General features: G+C 37.8%; 1 protein-coding gene across 10 annotated transcripts in view; it reads right to left on the bottom strand.

The window, feature by feature from the left end:
- Window positions 1–25,393, bottom strand: part of LOC18446357 (sulfatase and phosphatidylinositolglycan class N domain-containing protein) — an 84,592-nt gene that overhangs the window by 17,635 nt on the left and 41,564 nt on the right. For 4 of the 10 annotated variants that reach the window (XR_016047180.1, XM_020674961.2, XM_020674962.2 and 1 more), the window contains 9 exons: window positions 22,508–22,801; window positions 21,376–21,593; window positions 21,088–21,162; window positions 20,835–20,901; window positions 19,060–19,388; window positions 11,402–11,635; window positions 11,111–11,298; window positions 2,374–2,515; window positions 2,172–2,280 (listed from right to left, as the gene is read on the bottom strand). Coding sequence is in view for 4 of the 10 variants with exons in the window: in XM_020674961.2 (XP_020530620.1) it covers window positions 2,172–2,280; window positions 2,374–2,515; window positions 11,111–11,298; window positions 11,402–11,635; window positions 19,060–19,388; window positions 20,835–20,901; window positions 21,088–21,162; window positions 21,376–21,593; window positions 22,508–22,801 (1,656 nt within the window). In the remaining 6 variants the exon portion in view is untranslated. Of the gene's footprint in view, window positions 1–2,171; window positions 2,281–2,373; window positions 2,516–11,110; window positions 11,299–11,401; window positions 11,636–19,059; window positions 19,389–20,834; window positions 20,902–21,087; window positions 21,163–21,299; window positions 21,594–22,507; window positions 22,802–25,393 lie in introns of all 10 variants that reach the window. The other 6 variants (XR_016047182.1, XR_016047181.1, XR_016047184.1 and 3 more) reach the window with 4 other exon arrangements.

Below are 25,393 nucleotides of genomic sequence, written 5' to 3'. Positions count from 1 at the left end.
GAAGGGCCTCTTTTCTCTTACATCTATTCTCTCCTCTTACTCTCCTTTTATTAGTTTTTTTATCATTCTGGTCACCTATTAGAGGGATCTTCGGAAGTGATTCTCGATGAACTTGACCCATAGACTCCACTCTCCTGAATCCTCCAGGATAGTTTGGCTTTTAGCCTAGTATTGTTTCTACCTCCGGTAATACCTCTTAGGAGAGGCGATGCCGAAAGGCTGCCCATCTTCCGGGGCAATCTTCCCTTCATCTTCTATCTCTTACCTCTACTATTTTAAACCCCTACTCAAGTCCCTCAACCCCCAGATACAAACCCTAATCGCTCATAAATCCCCATTTGGAGGCAAGCCAAGGGACACTCTCTAAAACCATCTATAAGTGGGTACACAAGGCTACGTAGTGAAGCAAGGCTGAAGTTAAACCGAGCTGCAAAGCTAGGGGCTTTCCACGAGTGATCTAAGAGGGCAAAGAGCCCGGACGCGTCCCCGAACTCAACCGGCGAGGTAGGTGCTCGAACTTCTTCGCCGTAAAAAAATCTCTCTTTTGTTGGTTCCTTTCCACACATCATGCACACGCACATGCACACACACGCGTGGGCAAGTGGTTGTTCATGAGAGGGTTCCTCCGACTGGTTCACCATACGGGTCCCCGAGACGACGAGAAACCAGGTCCAACCAATATGGAATCGAAATTCGGTCCTCTTTGGAATAGGGGTTTTGACCTTTTTGAAATCGGCCCATTTGGAATCGAGATTCCTAAATATAGATTCCGATATCTTTGAAATCACGTCTCTCACTTGATGTTTTTCATAGGTTGAGTTGTTTATTTTTTAATTGATGGCCCTATGTTTGTGTTTCTAATTTAAAGGAGACAGAGTCATTATATGAGGAATCCACATTCAACAAATGTAGAATCGAGATTCAACAATTGTGGAATTGAGAATCGATAAATAGTAGAAACAATATTTTATAAATCGAGATTCCTAAAACAAGGAACCGATATTCCTGACTTATTACATAAACAGATTCTTTGAAGATTCCATGTCAGAATCGCGAAATCAGGATTTCAAGTCAGAAACGCAAACTTAGATAAGAGATTCTGGTAACTATGTACTTAACTACTTTATGGAAGAATTCCCAGCACAAAGTGTTTGTCCCTTAACATGCATAATATGAGAAAGCAGTAGAATCCCAAAGAATCCACTACACAACACCCACTAAAGGTTTTGATTAATTAAGAGTATAAACCAAACCAAAACAAGCTGGCCAGTCCTTTTCCTTTCTTTTCTCTTATAGATAGAAATAAGAGAGGTAAGTTGGGGCCATGTGTTGAACTTTAGTAACATACACTTTTTAACATGCACACTATAGCAAAGAAATGGCCTACCTTCGCTCCATAACAACAGGGGTCAAGGCAAAGAATACAAGGAGATATTCTTTTTATGAGATAAAACGAGAAACGAGAAAGTAGTAGAATAAATTGCCAAATAGGGATGATTATTCTCCACTATTATAATATTTTCAAAACTAATAGACCTTTTCATGTTTCTACCCTCAAAAGGATTTCTCATACAATTCCCGAGGTATACGCATAACATCTTTGCAAATGCATTAAGACAAATAAATGTTCCCTTTAAAAACTATAAACTCCAAAAATTGTTTGCACAACATTCTTAAGCAATTTCAATGATACACATGCCCTCAAGACAAATCAATAAATAATGTCCATACATAATTACCAACTTACATCTAACAAAATTATGGTGCTTACACCATCTGCAACACATAATGGAGACAATCCAGTATTCCCTACCAGTTGGATGAAACCAACATGACTAAAAACCTTGCACATTACATGTATCTGGAATTTATTATATCCAAGGAAGATCTGATCAATAGCCAACATCATCACACCACAAACTGCGCCTACTAGACTCTCCTTGCTTATTTTATTGCCTATTACCAAAGGCATAAAATTTCAAAATTTTCAATAAGCTAAATTTTCAAGAATACTAAACAAAGTCCAAACTTATAAACTTGAAGTTATCATCTGAATATTTTCACTTTACAATTTCACGTGCAAGTATTCATTAGATGAATAGCAATAAAATAGTAATAGAGTTAAGTTCTCAAATTTGAGATAATCAAGAGAAATGAGATGACATACTAACCAGCTAAAACCCAATTTATGACCTGATGCAATGCTAGAAGCTCTCTATTTTGTGTTCTATGGGATGTAGATAACGACACCATCAATGATGACAGAAGAACCAAGAAGGCCTGATATGACAGTACAGAGGCAAATCTTGAAACATAGCTTACATCAATGGAAATGAACATCATAAATGTACACTGGAAAGGTTTTTATTATACCTGTGCAATAAAGAGGTTTTTGGACCCATTGGACTGTTTCCTTTCAGTACATATACTTGAACAATACTTCTGAGCCACAACACTTGAGTTAAACCATCTTGAAACTAATGCTATAAAGACAACTATAGCCCCACTTGTAATTCTACAATAAACACATCCACAAAATTAGAAGCTATGGTGACAGTTTACTACATCAACATTGTGATGGATAAATGAGAGCGCACAACTATAGTACATCAGTTTTTTGAATTAGAACAAAAATGAACACAAATCAAAGTCAAGAACTAAAATAAAAAATGACCCATCGCCCCCCCACAACCCCCCCCCCCCCCAAAAAAAAAAAAAAGGACAACAACAACAATCAAAATTGATAGTATATCAAGAATCCTAATTAAAATGTTAAATGACAAACAAATGCATCTATATTAGACCATGCCACAAAGAAGGCCTTAGTGACAAAGTTGCAAACCATATTCATAGAAAAGTTATTGCCACATTTATGAAACTCAAAAACTCACTATTTTAGATTCTCTTAATTATCATCATCGTCATCATCATCATCATCGGAGCTCTATCCCAACTATTTGGGATTGGCTACACGAATCCTATTCTGGCATTCTGCTCTATCAAGTGCCATACTATCAATAAGACCATAAGTCCCCATATCTTTTCTTACTACTTCCATCCATATCCTTTTGAGCAATTCCCTTGCCCATTTAAAGCCTTCCACTGCACTGCACATGGCCAGGCAACTTAAGTCTACTTTCCCAAATCTTGTCGCCTATTGGAGCCACCCTTTAATTTCCTTGAATATATTCATTTCAAATTCTATCATTTCTTGTTTTGTCACTCATCCATCTCAGCATTCTCATCTCCGCTACACTCATCCTATTGGTACATTGTTCTTGACCGCCGAACATTCCGACTCATAAAGCAAAAGCTGGTCTCACAATTGTCTTATAGAACTTCCCCTTCAATCTCATTGGTATGCACACATAAAACTCCGGTTGAATATCTCCACTTTGCCCACCCATCTCTATTTCTATGTGTGACATCTTCCTCAATCTCTCTATTTTTCTCGATTATTGACCCAAAATAACTACTCCCTCATTTCCACTCCTATTATTGCATTCCATATATTCGGTTTTAGTCCAGCTAGTTCTAATAATACAAGCTTAAGCCATGCAGGACATGCAAAAAATCAGTAAAAACAAGTTCAGATCCAAGATAAAGGTATTTCAAACATGATCACATATAATGTAGACTCTCCATGCAGGACATTAGTGCACTAATTACAATTCCAAAATCTAATGCAATAAGTTTCATTATTTAATAAAAGATATTGGGGTTTGTGGCCTTTAAAGACCAAGAGAGCCAGTAAAGAAAATCATTTATAGTGTGCACTTTAGTGGAAGTGTATTGTGGCAGATTGACCTAGGGTACGCGGTCTATGGACCGTATCATATCCAAAACCCTTACATCCGGGCATTTGACACTACCATTAAGGGTTTATTGTGGATTATCCCATATTGAGGTTAGAGAAATGCCTAGGATTGTTGTTTGTAGGCCAGGAGAGCTGTGTGGTCTCCTGTATGCGAACGAAGGGCCTATGAGAGTGAGGGCTACATCCTCAACAAAACTTCCACACGGCATGTACATATGATATCCGCATTTAGGGAAGCAACCCTATATAGAGGGATATGTGTGCATGTGCATAGAGAGAGTAGCCCCTTGTATTATAGTGATGCGTGCATCGGACTTATGGGGGGAAACTTGCAATCTACATACTAGGACTATGATTCTACTATTTATTGGCTAATTTTGACAGGTCAATTATGAGCCTTTGCATTTGATTGCGGGTCATGGGTCTCGTTCGGTTAGTTTGAGAACACAGTAATGGATCATAGATCTCGTTCGGTTAGTTTGAGAACACAGTAATGGATCATGGATCCTAGCATGGGTGGAGCGCCCTGATATTCACTTGTTATTTATCATATAAGGTACCTGTCCATTTTTTAGTTGTATTTTTGTGTGTTTTCCATTTTTGTGGAACTCTAGAAATAAAGTTTTCAACTAATAATTGTATTACACTGAATTTTGGATATCCTTTCAGAATTTTAAACTGAATTTTAAATGTGTCGAAACCCAAAAAGGGTATTTCTATAATTTTTAAATAACAGGGATATTTTAGGTATTAAAAATTTTATTGGTGGGACACACGTGGAGGACTATGGACCCAGCTGCACACGTGTGGGGTGTCACATGGGGTCCACTAGGGCCACAGACACCATTAATTGGGACGCCCCATTTTTTGGCACCTGATATTTTAGTTATGTTTTAAAATAGCTATAACATTATTATTTTGTTAAAAATATTTCTTCAAGAAAATCTTATGTGGGAGAATTAAGAAGATCCAGATTTTGATCATGATTTTATTTCCTAATCATCCATGTGTGATAGAAAAAGAAATCTGGAATATTCTAGATTACTCTAGAGTATTCTAGATGATAAGATTATGATGAGACAAAATCTAGATTATTTTATAAGTGGGTTGGGTCAAATCTCAGGGGATATGAGATTTATTCTATATCATGATTGTTGATCTTGGAGATGAATGGCTTAGAACAAATATTCTCGCACACCTCACATATTATCTTAGATAAAGTTAAACTCCTAATCTGACTAGGACTCCCTAAGCCCTAGAGTATTATAATAGGGGGATCTTGACGGGAGTGGCTATGTGAAACTCAAGGTAATGAATTTAAAAACGTTTTTTTTCCTTTTATTCAATATAACTGAATTGCACTTACGTGGGCCACTATATACTGATGTAAATCAAACTTTATTTTCATTGTCGAAGCAAAATCAAAACCATCCAAAAGCAATAAACAATCTTCCACTATAGTTTGAGTACAAAATATGTTCTTGAAAATTCACAGAAAGATATGAAATATCCTGGAGTTACCCTAACAAGTCTTGATACACGCCACCTGATTCCTTGACCGATGGCGCACTTTTAATCATTTAAGTGTTGCTAGAATTTCGAAAACAAAAAGCTTTCATAGGCAATATCTCTTACTCTAGGGTTTTAGAGAGCATGGAAACCGAACTCGGATTTGCAGGAACCCTTACAAACAAATTAGGGTTGGGCTTGAAGCCATATTATCCTCCAATGGCTGGACGTACCTATTTTTCTTATCTAAACAACAAAACCCTAATTAAGGTTTCAATGTGCGACCCCAGTGTTATCAAATTTTGGGAGGTATGACCCTTTTTAGATGGGGGGAGAAAGAAAAAGGAATTTCTTAATGAAGGAGAGAGAGAGAGAGAGAGAGAGAGAGAGATTTCGTGCATGGAGAGAAAAATTTGTGATGCCAGAAGGAGCCTCAATGGTGTTTAAATAGAAAGACTTCCTTCTCCTATTTCGATTAGAATTCCTTCTTTAGGTACTGCCTATCCAATGACAAAGCTTGACCAATTGGAACTTACGAAATCTACGAGGTGAGAGAGAATAAATCTAAGCCATCGATCCCACAAATCAGCCATCATGATTTTGGGAGGATTATTAGGAACCTTATTCTTTATAATGTGATCCAAGTCCAACTTCTATTTAAATTAGAATTATAACCAATCCAAAACTTCCTAATATCTTTTCAAATATCTGTAGGCAAACCAAACTCCTAGTTAAAACAAGCTTTTAAAAACATAACTCTCACTTGAATAGGAATCAAATCTTTTTTAATTTTAAAAGATTTCTAATCCACTAAAACTATTAACTAAAAGTTGCACATAAATAAAAAAATGGGGCGTGGCACCCAAGGGACTTTATGTGGGCCCCACAAGGCCACACGTCCCACTCATCGTGATACACAAATGTGGGGCTTAGAGTTTAGGTCCCCACATGTGCCCTTCGTAGTTTTGAAAATTTCAAAACTACCCTTTTTGATGAATTTAGAACATAAATAAATGTTTAAAATTCTGAAACAATTCGTAAAAATCACAAAAACATTTTTAATATTAAAATAAAATATTTTACAATTCGACTGGTACTATTGGGTCAAAATTGGCGACAATAAGGCCACTCGACCTAAGAACCATGATCCAATACTTTTTTCTTATCCAACCCAATAAAGACCCATAACCCACAGTCTCAATGCAAAGGCTCATGATTGGATTATCAAAGTTGGACAATAAACAGTGGAACCATGATCCTTGAATGTGGATAACAGTCCCCTCTTTAAGAGCAAGTCTAGTACTTGTTTATGCACATCTCTATATGTATCCTTCTAAAGGGCCGCGTCCCAGTACTGCAGCTGTCATGTGTATAAGCTGTGCGAAAATTGCCTTTTCTCTCACAGGCTTAAAATTGCACACAGGAGACCATACAATTCTTTTGGCCTAGAAACATCATCCCTAAGCATCTCTCCAACCTCAATAAGCAATGACTCACTCTAAATCCTTCTCGGTAGTACCACATGCCCAGAGGTAAGCTTTTTGGACATAACCAGGGCCATAAACCACCCAACACATAGTCAATCAACACACATTCCTACTAAAGTGTATAGTCCACTATAATTTATCATATTTACAAGCTCTCTAGGCTTTTAAAGGCTACAAAACCCAACATATCTCCCTTCATTATGTACATCAGACCTCTCTCTCTCTCTCTGTCTCTCTCTCTCTCTCTCTTTCCTCTTACGTCTCTAGAAGGTGGCACGCCACCCCTCATGTGTAGGGGTGGCACGCACCTCAAAGAGGAGCCAAGGAGGGGGGCACGCCCAATGCTCTTCTTATAGACTTTGGGAAGGTGTCATCTTGGCAATGCCCCTAGGTAGAACGAGGCTCTTAGTGAAACCAAATTGTGACCTTAGCTCTCTTGCTCCATTACTTTCAGAAAGAGAGTCCTAGATGTGCTTCTTAGTTTCAAATTGGTGCATTCAGCAACTTCTAGGATCGTGCGCCACAGTTCAGGTGGTCGGATGTGAGGTTTGCTAAGCCCTAACGGAGTACCTAGGTAAAAGTCAGTAAGTCTTCCCATATTTATTTTAATTTTATTTTTCTGCTATTCTTGTTATTTATTTTAATTTTATTTTGAATGAAAGTTTATTTTGACAGTAAATTGTTAAGATCCTAGATTGTAGTATGCCTATTTTATTGTAATTTGTGGCACATGTAAGTAGAATTTCCAGCAATTAATAATATAAAAGAAAGAAAATTTTGAATTTACAGCCTAGAATTCTACATTCCCACTTCTCAAAAGAAAGTCAGATGCCTCGGCTAAAAATCCCGCTCAAGCAAACCCTACTTCAAGTTCCCCATGAGAGATCAAAGGCTTCCTTGAAAGACTTTTCCAGCTCTAGCTTGCGCCACTCCAGGGTCTTTGCTATAGATTCCCCTGCTAACCAAAAACACCCATATTGGGCCCTATATACCCCTCCTCCACTACCCAGGTAGTCAACTTGGAATTGCCTATTCCAGTTCCTCTAACTTCCTGTCCCTGAGAGATGCTGGACAGCACGATCAGGGTTCCAAACTCCCCCTCCTCGGTGGACAACAAACACCCCACCCCCCCCACCACCACCACACACCTTCTCTTCTTTCTCTCCTCTTTCCATCCCCCACAGTCTTTAATGCAGTTGGATTCAGAGGAAACCGAAATGATTGGTAGAGTGGAAGGTAACATCAACCTTATGCAGAATGTCATTGGCTTCATGCATGATGGGCTACCAATGATATCAGCGATGCACTTAAGAGCAAAGCTAAAAGTAGAGGTTGGAGAGCTCAAAAGCCTTCCTAATGCGATAGGTCCAGAGTACCATCTTCCATACCTCCTACCATCTACCTCAGAAGAGCCGATTTGGAGATGCAACCAAAGGCGTCTCCAAACTCCCTTCTTCCCCCGAAATGAAAATCCTAAAACAGAACACTTGAGGCCTTGGCTACCCAATCAAGAAAAGCGTCCCTTTGAAGTTCTCTCACAAGTACTCTCTAAAGATCCTTGCGATAATAGAAACTAAGATTGGTGCCCCTGACCTAGCTTAGTCCTCCAGATTTGGGGTGAATACCATGCCAACGGGAAGCCCTACCTGTTAACGAGGACTACAATGGGATTTGAAGCTTATGGGACTCTTTGTGTCATTTGAATACTTCGGTCCACATTCGACATACCGAGTCTCAGTCTTCTTCCCAAATTTGTTCAGACAATTTGGCTGGAAATTTCATGGCAGACAACAAATCTAACAGTCCCGACCTTAGGGATGAGTTTTGGGCTGATGATGTAGCTTCCCTGTCCCCCACACCCTGGTGCCTAGGTGGAGATATCAATGTGACTATATGGATGTTTAAGAAAAACCATAACATGCCTCAGGCTGTGGCTGGCACCACGTGTACGAATTTTGAATTTGTAAACAGTTGTAGTAGGGGGCTATAGAAACCCCTAGCCTAGACCATGTGAGGACATTTGTGGTGGTATACAGTGTAATTATATAGCTTAATAAAGTGGGCTACGGCACTTGATCTCATTATTCTTGTGTTAGTTCGAGTTGTGTGTGTGAGTCCTTTTACTCGGTGTGTTGGATAAGCTGAACTTAGCCTTAGCAGCTGGCTAGGTATTATGGCTGCACGGTGCTAAGTGAAAGATTTGGACATGTGACAGTAGAAGGGTGGGGAGGTGTTAGCTTGTGCAAAAAGCCGCAACTAGTTGAGCCTAAACTGAAGGCCAGGACTCGCCAACATTTTTGGTGACTTTTAAGGGAGGAAAGGGTCCCTCCTTCATAAGATCAGTGAACTCAATCTCACAGAGTCAAGAAACCTGCTGCATGAACAAAAGGCGAGGAGGCTTGAGGCAAAGAGTTCGATACCAATTAGTCCTCATGCAAGAGGATATCATCTGGTACTAGAGTTATAGAATTAAATAGCTCAGGGGTACTAGAGTTCTAGAATTAAATAGCTCAGGGGTACTAGAGTTCTAGAATTAAATAGCTCAGGGGAGGAATTGATAATACAGATTGCTCAAGAGAGTGATTGACTCTACGACGAGCCTCCCGAAGTGAATGCAGTTATTATGGATTAGTTCCATAGTGCCATGTAAGACCTGGGGTGTTTAACCACAAATTTCCAATGAATCTTGGCGGCAAAAGGTGGTAGAGCATTCTTTTCACAGAAATTGTGAACATATGGTAGTCACATACCTTGGACATGGTACGGCATTAGGATCATATGGCTTTCTATTGACCTCATTTCACTAGTACTTCAATCTAAAGGGCAATAGATAATAGACAACAATAGTAGCACTCAACAGAGCAATATTGTCAAGCCTGGATTGGTAACCGAACTAGTGATCGCACCGGTCCCGTCAAAAAGGTTTGCTAGTCAGACCAGTAGAGTAATTTAAAAAATCAAAAATATCAAAAAAAAAATTTAAAAAAAAAGAAAAAAGAGTAAAAAATACCTTACACCAAATTGTTTGGATAAGGTTCAAACGATGATGATGAAAAAACAGAGGAAAAAATCTAGAAAAGTTACAAAAAATAAAAAATTATTCCAAGCAAAAATAATAAATAACGTTCTATTTTACTTCTTGCATTTTCAATTTTGATTTTTAAAGAGTAATTACAAATTGTAAAATCCCATCAAGTTAAAAACAAGAAATACAAAAAAACCAAAAAAAGAACTTTCGTTTTCCTTTTTTGCATTTTCTATTTTCAAAGGGATTTTACAAATTGTAAAAGCCCATAAAATCTATAAACAAAAGGGCTTGCGCTCGGGTTCTGTTTTTTCTTTTTCGCATTTTTCGGTTTTGAGCCCATCAAAAATCAAAACGAACAACATAAAAAAACTGCATAAACAAATTTTTTGTAAAAGCCATAAACCCTACAACTGAAAATCTTTAACATTTTTGCTTTTCTCAAATCAGAAAGAAAACCTTAAAATATATCACACACACTTACTTGAGAATTGAATACTTCATCCGTTTGGACGGATATTGACCAAAGAAGCAGCCAATTTTTTGCCTTAAACTTTTGTTTTTTTAGTTGACACACTCACACACACGCACACCCAGTCGCCAAAGCATTTCTCCCTATCTAAAAGTGTTCTTTACTCCCCCAAGAAAACCCACGCTTTACATTTTACAAAAATGCTGCTATACAAACCCCAAAAAAAAAAAAAACCTTAGAAACATTTTCCTGACTGAAAACCGAAAAAGAAAGACTAAAAATTGACCTTTTTTCACCCCAAAGGGGACCGGCTACTTCAATTCTAGACCAGTTCACCATCCAGTGAAGACATTTGACCAGCCAGTCCACTCGCCCTATCCCGGTTCTATGGACCACATATCCAAGGAGCTGACTAGACCAGACAGGGTCCCAGTTCTATGGACCATCCAGTCTAGGGGGACTGACCAGGCTGGATAGGGCACCTGTTCACCGATTCCATGTCTGAAGCAGTCATTATGGCCATGTCTTCTTCATATCATTGCCATAAAAGGACGTGTAACATCATACAATCATCAGCATCAGTGAATATGAAAACATTGTGTGAGCGTGAAGGGCAGTGAATATGAAAACATCATGTAAGTATGAAGGGTCTGCCTTACGATTTGATTAGTGTTAGACAATGTCCAATCATCAAGTTAAGGCCAACAATTCGTGTATCATTGATTATAAAGTTATCCATGATATCAAATGTGAAACCTCGCAACCGAAATTTAAAACAAGCTCAAAGGCAAGGCACATACACCAGCGTAGTATTCTCGGGAATATCTGCAGGAAACATTGTAAAAAGTGATAAAATCCAACAACTGGCCCAAATGAAGATGGGTGCTCCAATATATGCGCGAAACGATTTCATGATATAAAATGCACCACATGGTCCAGCAGTAAGGAAAAACAAAGTGTAGAGCCTCCTCTCAGAGAAACTAGCCACCTGCAAGAAGGCATTTGCTTGGTTCAGTAATTGGAAAATTTGTGGTTAGTGCCACTTTATGCAAAAACTATAAAGGTTCATCACAGTTGTGCAGCAACTGTACCAGAAATTCAAGAATGAGTATAGATACAGCACAAGTACCACACAACTTCAGAAGACATTTGGATTCACTTGAAATCAAAGTGCTCCATGCTGCTTTTATAAATTGAAAATCATTAAATATCTGTGTCCATAGAAATACAGTCACTGCAAGATAAGCATGGTAAAGAGGAGGTGCACGCTCCACAAGCAGTAGAATAGAAAAAATGCCCATCAGAAGAGTTCCAAAGATGTATACCTGAAAAGAGGTGGAAGAGCAGTATTAAGAAATATGTTCTAACACCATATAACCAGGAAAACTCCATTGTAGAAAGAACAAAAATACCATTCTCATATAGGGGATAACAAACACAGATGTGTACTCACAAATGTGATCTATCTTTCCCACAAAATAATCTACAATCCAATTTAAGAATGCTTATTTCAATCACAAAAGCAAAAGGTGATTACATATCCTGATTCTATACAGATATTCCTTAAAACGCTTGTAAGGTAGAGCAGCACATATATTCTCTAAGCATCCACCACATATTTTATATTTTTCTTCCTAGTACAAAATGCATTTCACAAAAGTGCAGCATCAGGACAGATTCTCCTTGATCGATGGCACTATATCTCCCAAGGCACCCTACCAGAAAGTATCCCAATTAAAACTATGCAAAGACTATTTCTTTCGTAGATTATGTAGTATATGCATACAGATCTTCAATTAGATATACTAGAAGGCATATTTATTCAAACAAAGAATCCTCTCTCTTATCCTTACGTCAACCTCTATCTCTCTCTCTCTCTCTCTCTCTAAAGCTTTCTCTACTGCGAAACCTTCTTAATCTTCTTCTTCATCACTTATCTACTTGATTATTGTAATTTTGACATGGTATAAGAGCAGGAAACTTTGGCATTTTTTCAAAACCCTAATGATGTGATCTGATGATAGAGGGTCCTCATCAACCATATGGTCATAAACCCTAAACCCCGTTTTGTTCTGGCGAATATAGCATGATGGTTTAATGTTTGATACCATTTTGGGTACAAAAATCATGGAAGGCATGGGATGTATACTCAGTGCCCCAGTTCGACCGAAGGTTCTTAATTTTGGTTCCAACTTAGTTTTCAACCTCAGCGTTATATTTGATAAACTTGCCTAGAGCTTCGCTTTTAAATCGAAGAAGGTAGGTATGACCATACCTGGAGTGATCATCAATGAAGGTAATTATGGACCCTGTGTTTCCTTTGGAATGGTCTAAAAAGGGTGATGACCTTAAACTTTCCCTTAACCCATCCTATGCCCAAGTAAAGGGACATGGTTGTGTTAGGTAGGTAGCCAACGTAGAATTTTGCCAAAACCCATCATGAATCCTAATGCTTTTAATAGAGCAGAATGGAGAACCAGGATTCATGTAGCCCAATTAAAGTCCTTTAAACCTTTTTATGGGATTTCTTAACAATTTTACCTTGTATGTAAGATTCAAACTCTTTTTGAAAACTCACATTCATGGCTTTGAGAAATCCATCTCTTGTAAACCTTTCCATCCTTGATTTCTTTATGTGTCCTAGCCTTAAGTGTCATAATAGAAAATCATTCACATGATCCGACACATAAGCAAATTCTTATTCTTTACTTCAAATTGAAAAAGTTCATTGTGGTTTTTTGGTACAAAGACGAGCTCCCCATTCACAATTCCCTAATAGACAAATACTTTGTTCTCCTTGAAAATAAGCACATAACCGGCACTACTCATCTTGGAAACCGAGATCAAATTCTTTCTCATACCCGGAGCATAGAGAGTGGTATTTAAGATCACAACCTCTCCATTCACAAGATTAAGTACATAGTTCCCACATCCTAGGACTTGCTCCTTTTGGTTTCCACCCATATTGATGTATTGAGTGCCCGATTTCACCTCCTTAATAGATCGGAACCTATACATAGAATTCGCCACATGAACCGTGGCACCAAAATCAAGGTACCATGTATGGATTCCTTCATTAACTACCATGACCTCAAAAACCCTCTCTTTTCCCTTAGTCATGGGACCGGTGTTAGGCCTTGCCCTACCGGTCTCATTATGTGATGGTGCAAGCGCTAAGTGAGAGAGGGGAGGTGCATGGCAATACCTAGCTATGTGTCTGAATATCTTACGGTCATGGCATTGCACATTAGAGTAATCCTTAGGTGGATATGGTTGTTTTCCTTTTCCATTTCTTGGATTAAAGTTTCCATAATTCCCTTTATATGGATATGGTGGTGATTGTGGTGGTGGTGGTGGTGCCTTGAATGCACTAGCCACTTTGGCCTTGCCTTTCGCCTTTCCTTTCCTTTCCGTTCTTCTTTTTACTATTTTTCCCATCCCCATAATTTGATTTGGAGCATTCCCCCAGACATTCAAATGCATACCATGAGAAGGTAAAGAAGAAGAGGAAGGGTTAGAGTTTACTATATGGACCATAGTCTTAAGTCCATGCATGCTCACAGTCCAGCGCTCATCCTCGGCTTCAAGGAAGAATGCGAGATTCTCAAGAGTCATGGAGATGTCACATGCCACCAAGTTGGCTGTAAAATTCTCCCATGAAAGGGAGAGAGTGGACAAGAAGAGGGTCACTTGAGTTGGCATATCAAATGCCATGCCGGCTAACTCAATGTCCTTCACTATATGGTGAAAATTTCTCACATAATCACCAATTACAACTCGAAAATTCAAATTACAGCAAGGTCACTATAACTACAGTGAGCTATTTGACATCCAAATACACTCAAATAAGAGGATACAATCATACAACTCAATTAAGGTCCCTGGTATATGAACAAAACAAGGTACAAAAGGAGATCATCAACTTCACATGTATAGTGTGCTTTGAAAATTTAGCATCACTCAAACTTACAAAGTAAAATTATACATCAATAGACTTTATAAGACTAATCGCAACATGATCTCCATTACATCAATATACATATGCCCAAGTGTGCAATGCACCATAACTATGGGAAGCCAACCAGAGCTGTTGGGTGCCCGGTTTACGTCCTTGGGTCCTAGCTATGTGCCATTGGGTGACATGCCATGGCATATCTTAAAATCAGGCCAATTCATCACCTAATAAAGAGGGAACCCAAGCATCTACTGATACACACTTAAAACATGGAAGGATTTACAGAGATTTAAAAATCAAATCAAGTGGAGAAGTCATGGGAGAAAACCAGGCTCTTAAAACACAAAATCACAATTTGACTCACAAAACTTCAGTATAGTCTCTTTTTATAAAATTAACAATTCCAGAGATCAAGAAGAAGGTTTAAGTGACTGATATGATCACAAAATCTCAAAGAAATATCAGTAAAAAATACTCCTAAGTTCAAGGAAAAAAGCTCATGAAAAACTACGTCAAAATGTGCATGGATGAAGCGTTTAACTATATGGATCAAGAGAGATGAATGATCAATCAAGAGATCAAATATCTAATCATCAAAGGATGAAGTAAGAATGTTGTAATTGAGAATTTACAGCAAGTTGAAACTAAAAGAAATCAATGGAAACAGAAATAATCTTACTCAATCGTTAAAGGCTTGAAGATGAGATCATCCATGGCTTGAATTTAAACTTTGGATCACCATTAATAGAGTAGTACAAGACCTTCAATGGAGTTCTTCTCTCACCTTATTATAAAGGCAGTTTCTTAGAGAGAGAAAAGAAGAAGAAGACTAGCTTCAGCATGCCACTCTATGGGAGAAGAGAGAGAGAGGTGCGTGCCACTTTTGCAGGGAATTTTGTGAACTCATGTGTGACAAAAATTGGGCCCAAGAGGGTGTTTATAACTTCTTAACCCTCAAGTATGGAGATGCTTCTAGATGGATGAATCTTGGCCCTTCATGATATCTACCAATGGTTACAAGAGAGGCATGATCCTAGCCCACCATGCCATCAAGATGTGGTATGAATTGAACACCTTTATCCTCCTTTAATTCACTCTGATTTCCCTTGTTATTAAAACACCCATCCTCTTTACATTTAATAAAGCTAAAACTAAGATGGAGGGTATACCCTTATGGTCATTTGTCAAAAATTCCAACAAAAAACAAATCTTAAAAGCTCCCTCCATTGCCACATAAGCTTAGGTGGTTAACTGCACATTTACCATATATCCTTAAGGTTAGGCTTGCAATTACAAATCCTATATCCCTTCTGAAATCCTCCACACATGTACACAAACCCCTTGCTTTAGGAATTGAACATGTGCCAAAATAGTTTTTCCAAAAACTTAATATTTCATAAAATCCCATAATTCAACACAGTTAAGTTAAAGGAACAAACCAACAAAGGACGTGGGGGTCCCTAGGTGGGGTTCACGTCGCCCCCATGTCATCTTCACGTGCGAGTTGTTGGGGGGGGGCGGGAAAGGGGGGGACGTGGGACCCCCCAAGCCAACACCTGGACACCCATTGACCATTCGTGTGGGTCCTGAGGGACTGTCTTTGTTTGTCATTTCATTCAAACAATACTGGAAAATAGATTTTCTTGCTCAGGAAAATTCAAAAATTTCTCATAAATCCATAAAAATCATTTTAATGTTCCATCAAATTAAATCAATTTGGCATTGATTAAAAACATTTACAAGGGAAATTAAGATCCTTTGAGTCAGATTACGAAACGGACCACTCCACTCGACTAGATCTGGAATCCAAAGCTACCTTCATGGTATGACCCAATAGACTCCTAACCTAGAGGATATAATCATGGGCTCATGATCGTAGCCTATCAACGTCAAACCGATGTTCAACTCTTAATCCCCAAGTATAAGTGGATTTCAGGTGCACCCCCAAGAGGACATGCACACAAATGGTGCAGGGTTCCTCTCTTAGCACATGCGCATAGTTCCAAACAGTGGATCCCTGGAAGAGCGGCTTCCCATGCATTGTGACTGTATATGCACATGCTACGAGAAGGTTCTATGAGTTAAGGATTTAAGCCAATATCCTCTATTGGCTCTCATGTTCCTATACAAGGCTTTTAATTATCAAGCTCATACATAAATCGTATTTCCCTGGCCCATCACTCAATCATGAGGCACAAACATAACAACCGACATTGAATAAGAGGTAACCATCAACCCTCTCAGTACCTCCTACGCATATAAATTCTCCTCATGACTTAATCGAGGTTCCATGACTCTGGTCCCAGTGCGCTAAGATCTTAGAGTCATGTCACTCTTTTATTCCTACTAAAGTTAAAAGCCATTGAAAATATCGAAATTTAAGGCCTTGAAAGGACATAATTCCAACAATTACATGGTATCATTTCATAGCAAGTTGATCACCCTATTAGGATCTAAATCCATCAAAATCCCAAATATTCCCCAAGATAATAAATGAGTCACAGGTGTCACCTTCTCGAGCAAGTTGATCACCCTATCGAGATTGAAATCCATAAAAAAATAACAATCCCTTGTTGAAATCAGCAGCAAGTGGAAGGACATCGCCTTGAATTCTCCTCAAATAGAACTTTGAGCTCAGCTCTCTCCTAGCTTTGCTTTTTCTCCAACATTTTTTTCTGCATAACTCCTCTTTCTTTTCTAATCTATAGATAGTGTGGATACCTCCTCGAATTTAGAGGCAACTTGAAGGGCGTCACATCGATTTCTCCTCTAATGGAGCTTTCTAGCTTCTCTCTCCCCTAGGTTTGCTTTTCTCCAAAACTTATTTCTCCAGCATATCTTCACTTTTTTTCTCTTAGAAAGTGTGGGTGAGTGAGAGAACCTGAAATGAGGCTAGCCACTTTCCAAAAGGAGGAGAGGAAGTGGGTTCCCGTTGGTTGAGCTGATTTGGCCTTTCAGATTTGCCGTTTATTTTTTGGCGCTTGTTGTTAGCACATCTTTGGTGCAGATAGATAAGATTGATACCTATTTCTTTGATTTTGATTGGCAAATTAGAAATGAAAATCGCTTAATGGGTTTCTCTCTCCCAACAAGGACTGTTCTTTAGGACTGAATTGTCTTGGAGAAAACACACAATATCTTGGAAAAAATCAAAAAACTATAGTAAAAGCATGAAGATCGAGAATATTTCAAGGAAGGTTCGCAGCAGGAAACTTCCATAGTGGATAGAGTCTAATACTAGAAGCAATTGGAATCTTAAAATAAGTTACTAGCCATGTTTCTATTAATCCTTGCTTTGACTGTTAAACAATTGGAGTACAATGACACTCCAACAAATTCCGAGAGAAGTCAGTATCATCATCTAGAGGCATCCGATGTGAATCTTGTATACTTCTAATTCTGTAAATATTTCATACCTCTTTCTAGGTCTACATCAAGGGTCGGGATTAAGCCCGTACCTCTTTGTCAAAGTTATGGATGATTTAACTAGGCACCTACATGATGAGGTATCCTGGTGCATGTTGTTCGCAGATGCCATAGTTTTGATTGATGAGACTAGAAACGGCGTCAACACAAAGTTAGAACTTTTGAGGGATGCTCTAGAATCCAAAGGTTTTAAAATTAGTCGGACTAAGACAGAGTATATGGAGTGCAAGCCTAGTAATAATAGGGCTAGAGACAAGGAAGTAATTAAGATTGACAGCCAGGAAGTATAAAAAAGACCTCACTTTCAATATCTTGGGTCGATAATCTAGCAAAATGGAGAGATCGAGGAAGTGGAGATGTGCAACTGGAATTTTATGTGAAGTTGAGATGTGCAACTGGAATTTTATGTGATTATCGCATATCAAAGAGGCTTAAAGGACAACAGTGAAACAAGCTTTGCTCTATGGGGCGGAATGTTGGGCGGACAAAACACAATATGCCCATAGAATGAGTGTAGCGGAGATGAGGATGTTGAGATGGATAAGTGGCAAGACAAGAAGTGATAGAATTTGAAATGAATCTATTTGGGAGAATTTAGAGGTAGCACCAATAGGCGACAAAATGAAAAAAAGAGTAGACTTAGGTGGGCTGGCCATGTGTAGCGTCGACCAAGTAAAGTACCTGTTAAGAGGTGCGAATTAGTTCAAGTGAAGGACTGAAAAGAGTAAGGGGTAGGCCCAAAAGGACGTGGTTGGAAGTAGTTCGAAAAGATATGGGAATTTATGGCCTCATTGAGGATATGGCCTATAATAGAGTAGAATGGAGAACCCGAATTCATGTAGTCGATCCCAATTAATTGAGAAAAGGATAAAATGATGATGATTTCATACTTCTTCCTAAATAGTTCTAGATCAAATGATTTGTCCCATTCAAGTAAAGGTTTTGAGGCCCTTCTAGAAAGAATGGACATACATTCTGCTCATATGAATAAAAAGAAAACTAACTTTTCATTTTGATTGGTGAAGAAAAGGAAATTATCACATATTTCTCGATGACATATTTTGAACTTTCCATGGCACAAAAAAGGACCCACATAACAGGAATCCCATAGGCCATATGCACAAGAACGATACATGAAATACGGTATAGTAAATGCATAGGCCATATGCACAAGATTAATACAAACATTTAGCAAGAGAAGAGCAATATTATACAACAATTGCATCACCAAGAGAACAGTCCAAAAGAAAAGTTCTCTAATAATCTCTCAATAATTTCGTCCAAGGAACAATTATAAATTATGGACTTTAACAATCCAATAGAATATCAAACAGTAATCAATCGTGATGCAGAATAGCCTTATCTTACTTTCGTATCACGCTGATCCATAAGAATAGCTAGATTCTTCGTCAAAGAATATTTTTCCTGGAGATAAGTATACCACTTAAGGACATGCATGACAATGTAAACCATCCAACCAACATATCCAAGAGTAATTGTTGTCATCAGCATCATCCAATCATAAGTTTGGAAGTAGTGGAGGCCTGCCAAGGACAATGTTCTGAGACTCTGGGATAATCTTACAGCAGCTTCATAATCCTTTTGGGATATGAGATCCTCGATTTCATTTACAACTGAAGTAGAGTTTTCCAATGGTTTAAATGGTTTAAAACTTAAAGAATGTGACTGCTTTATTTCTGCACACCTGGTCAAAGAAATACCTTAGAAAACAACCATTACCTAAAATACAGTGCACATTGGATGTGTGAGAAGGTGCCAAATCACAATCATCAAAACAACATGAATTTATCATATGTGATTACATACAAAAAATTAAAGTTTTCATGTAATTTTGCAATGACGTGTTTGATATTATTGAGTAAATCTCCATCATTCGACATGTAACTAGAGTGGCAAAAGAGGACTAATGCCTTACCAAATGAGGGGAAGCGAAGGGAGTCTATGATTGTGAAAGCAGGGTAGTTTGTCCTATGCAGGTATAATTTGGAGCTCCCAGTTGCATGTAATGTTTGGATTTTAACAACTGTTACCAAAATAAACCTCTCCCTCCCTCCCCAACATCATGGATCAGAAAACCCAAAGGATATTTGAATAATCGTCCCCCTGCCTCCCTAACATCATGCATCAGAAAAACCAAAGGATATTTGAAGACCTATATTGGGTTCGAAGAATAGGAAACAATCAAAACAGGATACAAAACAAAAAAAGACGAATCACAGCTGCAGCAATATTCTAAATACCCAACTTGATATTTTTTGCCCTATTTAAACACATATTGGCACTGCCTCATATTTTATTCATATGTGTCACCCCTGTCAAACTTTTGACAAAGTACGCCGAAACATCTGACAAGACTTGTTGAGCTAATAGACACGGGGTATCGTAGTGTATATAATAAGTGATAACAACCTTATAGCTGTAAAGCCTGTACTCCCATTTAGGATAAATGGCATCACTGCATATCTTTGAAAATTTTATTACTAATAGCTATTTTAAAAACCATATATGAAAAGTGAAAAAAATAACATAATATAAGTACATAATATAATAAAGCATGTACTCCCATTTAGGATAAATGGAATCACTGCATATCTTTTGAAAATTTTATTACTAATAGCTATTTTAAAAACCATATTTGAAAAGTGAAAAGAAATAACATAATATAAGTACATAATATATCTCACTATTTATATGAGATAATTTTGGGGAAATTTATCAAACTACTCATAAGAGATTCAATGTAACATTTTACCCTTTGCAACTATTCCATGTCATAATCATGTGACTGGTGATGAGTATTTTGAAATTAAATCAAAAAATATGAGTAAAATGTTAAATAGGTCATATCTTATGTTTATTTAGATAAATTTCCTGATTTGTTTTTTTGAGAATTAAATTTCCCAAATATTTTATGTTTTATGCTTTCATATTTTCCACAATTTTATTTTAAAATTTTTATTTTTTATTAAATAATATTCAATATAAATTTAATATGTAACAGCGGTGCCAAATAACCATTCTGCTTCTCTTCACAGATGCAAGTCCCACAGTTTAATAAGGGAAAGAAAGGAATACAATACTAAATGCCAGATTACTAAATGCCTGATATTAGTAAAGGATACGTGACTTGCGGCGAAACTGATGAAGAACTTGCTTGGCATTGGCCAATGCAGCTTCAGCCTCATCCTCCTAGTCAACGCAAAGAAAGCAGAAAAGCAATCAACAAAACTCATAATTTGAATTTACTTCCATCTCTTATCCATGCATCAAAGTGTAAAATCATAATATGGAGAGCTTCTTGTTAATTATATCAATATCCCGGATAAGAAATATAAATCAAACTAATACAAATCTGAGAGATGAACAGTAACTGACCTCATTCATATCTACAAATTCCAGGGGTAGATTTCCAACAGAATTCATAGGACAGGGTAAACCCAAAAGAGTCGACTGCATAAACCAAGCGCGTCTTAGGCAACAGTAAATACAATTCGATCTATCATTAAAAAAAACAGAAAAAAAAAAAAAACAGAATACAATTCAAGAAACCACATTATGTTAAAGAATATCTGTTCTTTGAGATTCACCAGAAAGAGAAGGAAGAAACTGTACAAAATTGAATTATGACTCTCAGCAATAAGACTGGGAAAGAAGTTGTATGACCATTAGAGGTGCAATGTCAGCTTGATTCACATCGACTCTCTCTACATCTCGAAGACCCCATTCAATAGGTGTCGGCATATCATGTGTGTGCTCATCAACAAACCGAAAGTTATTAGAAGAACGATGTTTGATATATGACGTCCTTGGACCCCGAATACCGGCACCCCATGCTACAAGTGGAGTTTCAGTGTTTGACGGATGACCGTCCCCATGACTTCCTGTCAAGAACAAATTAGATGCCCGCCACATAAACTAAATAGTTACCAGAGAATCCAAAATTCAAAGAAATTAATTAAATGTAACTGAAATATTTTGATAAACAAAGCAACTAAAAAAGCATTAAAATGGAATATGAAAAAGAAAAAATCACATGATTGAAGAAGCAATCATGACTGCATAAAGCAAAGTTCAGCTATACCAAAACCAAAGTGCATGTATCATGCTTAATATCAAGCATACAGAAATCTATTTACGAGGTAAAGACTGGAAATTGCACAGATACAAATGATGAATCATTTTGATGGAAGACGAAGTCTCAGATGACAATTTACCCACACAAACATGCAACTGATGCAGGCGCACAAACACACAAAATGCGCAAACAAATAGGCACCCATGCACACGCACATCCACACACGTCTACATACATAAATGTTTAAAGAATCAAGGCAGGTCAGCTTTGCCTAGTAATGGAATTTAAAACATAACAAAGTGAGACTTAGGCAACATTGCAAAAACTTGGCGATTTTGAAGTGTAAAAATGCTGTCACCTTTACATATGTATGAAAAGCATTTGTACATATGGAGGGGCAATAATATAATTTTACATGCACACAATGATATTTAGTTATTCCAAGTTTAGGGGCATTTTAATTGATTCACCATAAATAAGAGTTGTGTACCAGCACCAACATGAAGTAAGGTTCACATTGGAAGTATGATTTTGAGTCTGGAGAGTCCACAATTTTCATATGGGCAGTGGAGAACAAAACCCAACCATTTTTGACAACTTCTAAGGCCTAGTTCATAGAGACTTACAATATTACAAGCATGTAGCACAAATCAAATATTGATATATGCAAGCTTAAGAGAGCAAACATTATGCAAGTATTGACAGAACAGTAAATCTTACCTTTATCACTCATTCCATGATCGGCTGTAAAAATATACGCCGTTGCGTTGTCCTTGAATAAATCTTCAACAAGCTTATATGTGCTCTCTGCAATATCGTCAACAACCTTAATATTGTTCAAATAGATAGATGAATAGGGCTTGTGCGCATGCCCATTGGTGTCACAGCCAAGCAGATGCAAAAAGATAACCACTTTATCCTGGTGGAGCAATTGATTTATCACAGGATCGTCCTTCGATCCATTGACAAGGCTTTGAAATTGATCAAAGGACCAGACATCGAGAAAAGATGCATCTACAAGAAAACCACTGAATGAATAAAATACTAGAATATAAAAGTAAAAGCATATGAGGTAAAAGAGTAAATATATAGAAAACTCTTTTTTGTCTCCATTTATCCAAAATATCAGAAATCAGCAGGGGTGTACAATTTTTATCCCATCAGTTCCATATCTCGAAATTCACAATTACTACTGATAACTCATTATTGGTGCAAAATTTGCAAGAGATGATTTCAATATAACCAATATACTATGCAAGAATAAATGAGTAGAATGTCTAAATCAAAGGCATATAGGGTGAAAAATGAAATTTAGCATTCACTTTTTCCTCCATTTATCACAAATTCAAAACCACCTTGGCATACACTTTTAACTCTAGGAATTCCAGATCCGAAGATTGGCAACTACTATAACTCATTAATTGTGTATAAATCCATAGAGAAGAATCCAAAATAACCCATCGATACTACAATGCAGACTTGCACTCAATTGTAAAAAATAAAGCCAAAAGATATTCTACTCCAGAGCAAGAGTAGAATGTCCATTTACTCCCTCGGCAAAAACCCACCTGGAAATAATTTTAGAACCCCAAATTTAGGGGATGTAACCTCTTCAACCCCAAATTATGAAAAACTTACCACCTACAAGATAAGGTACCGTGGTGTATGTTGCTTGCGGACATAATAGTTTTGATTGATGAGACCCGTAGCGGCATCAACATGAAGTTATAACTTTGGAGGGATGCTCAACAATCCAAAGGTTTTACAATTAGCTAGACTAAGACAAATTACATGGAATGCAAGTTTGGTAATAATAGTAGTAGAGACAAGGAAGTAGTTAAGATTGACAGCTAAGAAATACCAAGAAAATGGAAGAGGAAGATGTTGCACATAGAATTAGAGTTAGTGGACGAAGTGAAGATATGCAGCCGGAGTTTTACGTGACCGCCGTATACAAATGAAGCTGAAGGGGAAGTTCTATAGGACAACTGTAAGACCAACTTTGCTTTATGGGGCAATAGCTATAATAAAGATGCTGAGATGGATACAATGTTTCAAAAAACGGTCCGCCCGACGCCTAGGCACCCTGGAGCAAAACACTGCACGCCCAAACCCAAGCAGTCCAACATGGGCAGATGTACCTGGGCAGGCACCCAACCGGGCCAGGCAGGCACCCAGCACTCAGTAATGGGTGGGCACCTAGGGTCGTAGGCCTTTTTTTGTTTTTTAAAGTCACCCAAAGGGCAAAGGGAGTCATTTTGACCCCCAATATTGTATAAATACATTATGGGGATTATTTTTAACCCCCAAAGTGAAAACAAAAACACTCAATCTCTAAGATAAACATATTTTTGAGAATCTAAAGTAATTTCTGATAATCGAAAGTATTTTTTGTGGATTGAAAAAGTTTTTTTTCTCATTTAAATTATTTTAAGGGTGCTATTGGTGGTATTAGAAGACTTTTGAGTTGATTAGTAGCCCGATTGAGGTAACCAACATCGAAGATTAGAGATTGGGGAAAAAATATCAGTTTGTAATCTTTATTTGAGTTTTATTTTTTCAATTTGAGATGTCTTCTGCGGGGTCTACTAGGGGTGGAGATCCAGGATTGAAATATTGTGTTAACCCGAATAAGACTGATAAGAATAAAATTATGTGCAATTTCTATGGACATGTTTCTAATGCAGGCATAAATAGATTTAAGAAACATCTTGCCTGTATTAGAGGTGATGTTGCCCCGTGCAAGGAAGTCCCAGAGCTTGCAAAAAAAGAAATTTCTGAATACATTGAAGGTGAAAAGAATAAAAAAAATTCAAGACAAAAGGATATAGCAGAATTAAAGTCAGGGGTTCATCTTTTTTATGATAATATTGACACTGAAGAAGAAGATGAAGAGGGAGAAGAGGAGGTAGCCATGGTTGGTACTAGAGCTCTAAGAGTAAGAGGGCTTTTGGGTTAAGAAGCCTCATATGAAAGGGCCCATTGATAGTTTTTTTACAGCTAACCCTGAAACAGTAATTGAGAAAGGAAAGGGAAAGGGAAAAAATCAAGTGACAATTGAAAAAAGATTTAAGAAGCAAGAAAGAGGCAGGGTGATTCAGTATTTGCTCGTTGGTTTTCCCAGCGGGCATTTCTTTTAACACCGCTCACTTGAAAAGCTTCCATAATATGTTGGAAGTAATTGGGCAATTTGGGCCAAGTTTGAAAGGTATCTCAAGACCCATAAGGAGGGGTGGGCTAAATTTGGGGTTTCTTTAATGACCGATATGTAGAGTGATAAGAGGAGCAACATGAATTTATCGGTAAATTGTCCCTTGGGTACAGTCTTTTTGCGATCCATTGATGCTTGAGATGATATTCATGATGCTCATTATATATTTTCTTTCAACGATAAGGGCATTGAGGAGATTGGAGAGGAACTTATAATTCAAGTGGTCACAAATAATGCTGCTCCCAATCTAGTTGCAGGTCATTTGCTTCGACAGAAGAAGCCTCACACATTTTGGACTCCTTGCACTGCACATTGCGTAGAACTTATGCTTGAGGCCATTGCTAAGTTGGCTACTATTAAAGGAGTTCTTTCTAAGGCTAAAGAGGTTACAGTCT

This window comes from Amborella trichopoda, chromosome 13 (assembly GCF_054954075.1).
Source record: "Amborella trichopoda isolate Santa Cruz 75 chromosome 13, AtrichopodaSantaCruz75HAP2 v2.0, whole genome shotgun sequence".
NCBI lineage: Eukaryota > Viridiplantae > Streptophyta > Magnoliopsida > Amborellales > Amborellaceae > Amborella > Amborella trichopoda.
Note: the sequence above shows the minus strand (reverse complement) of the source record. Positions and strands in the feature narration are given on the sequence as shown.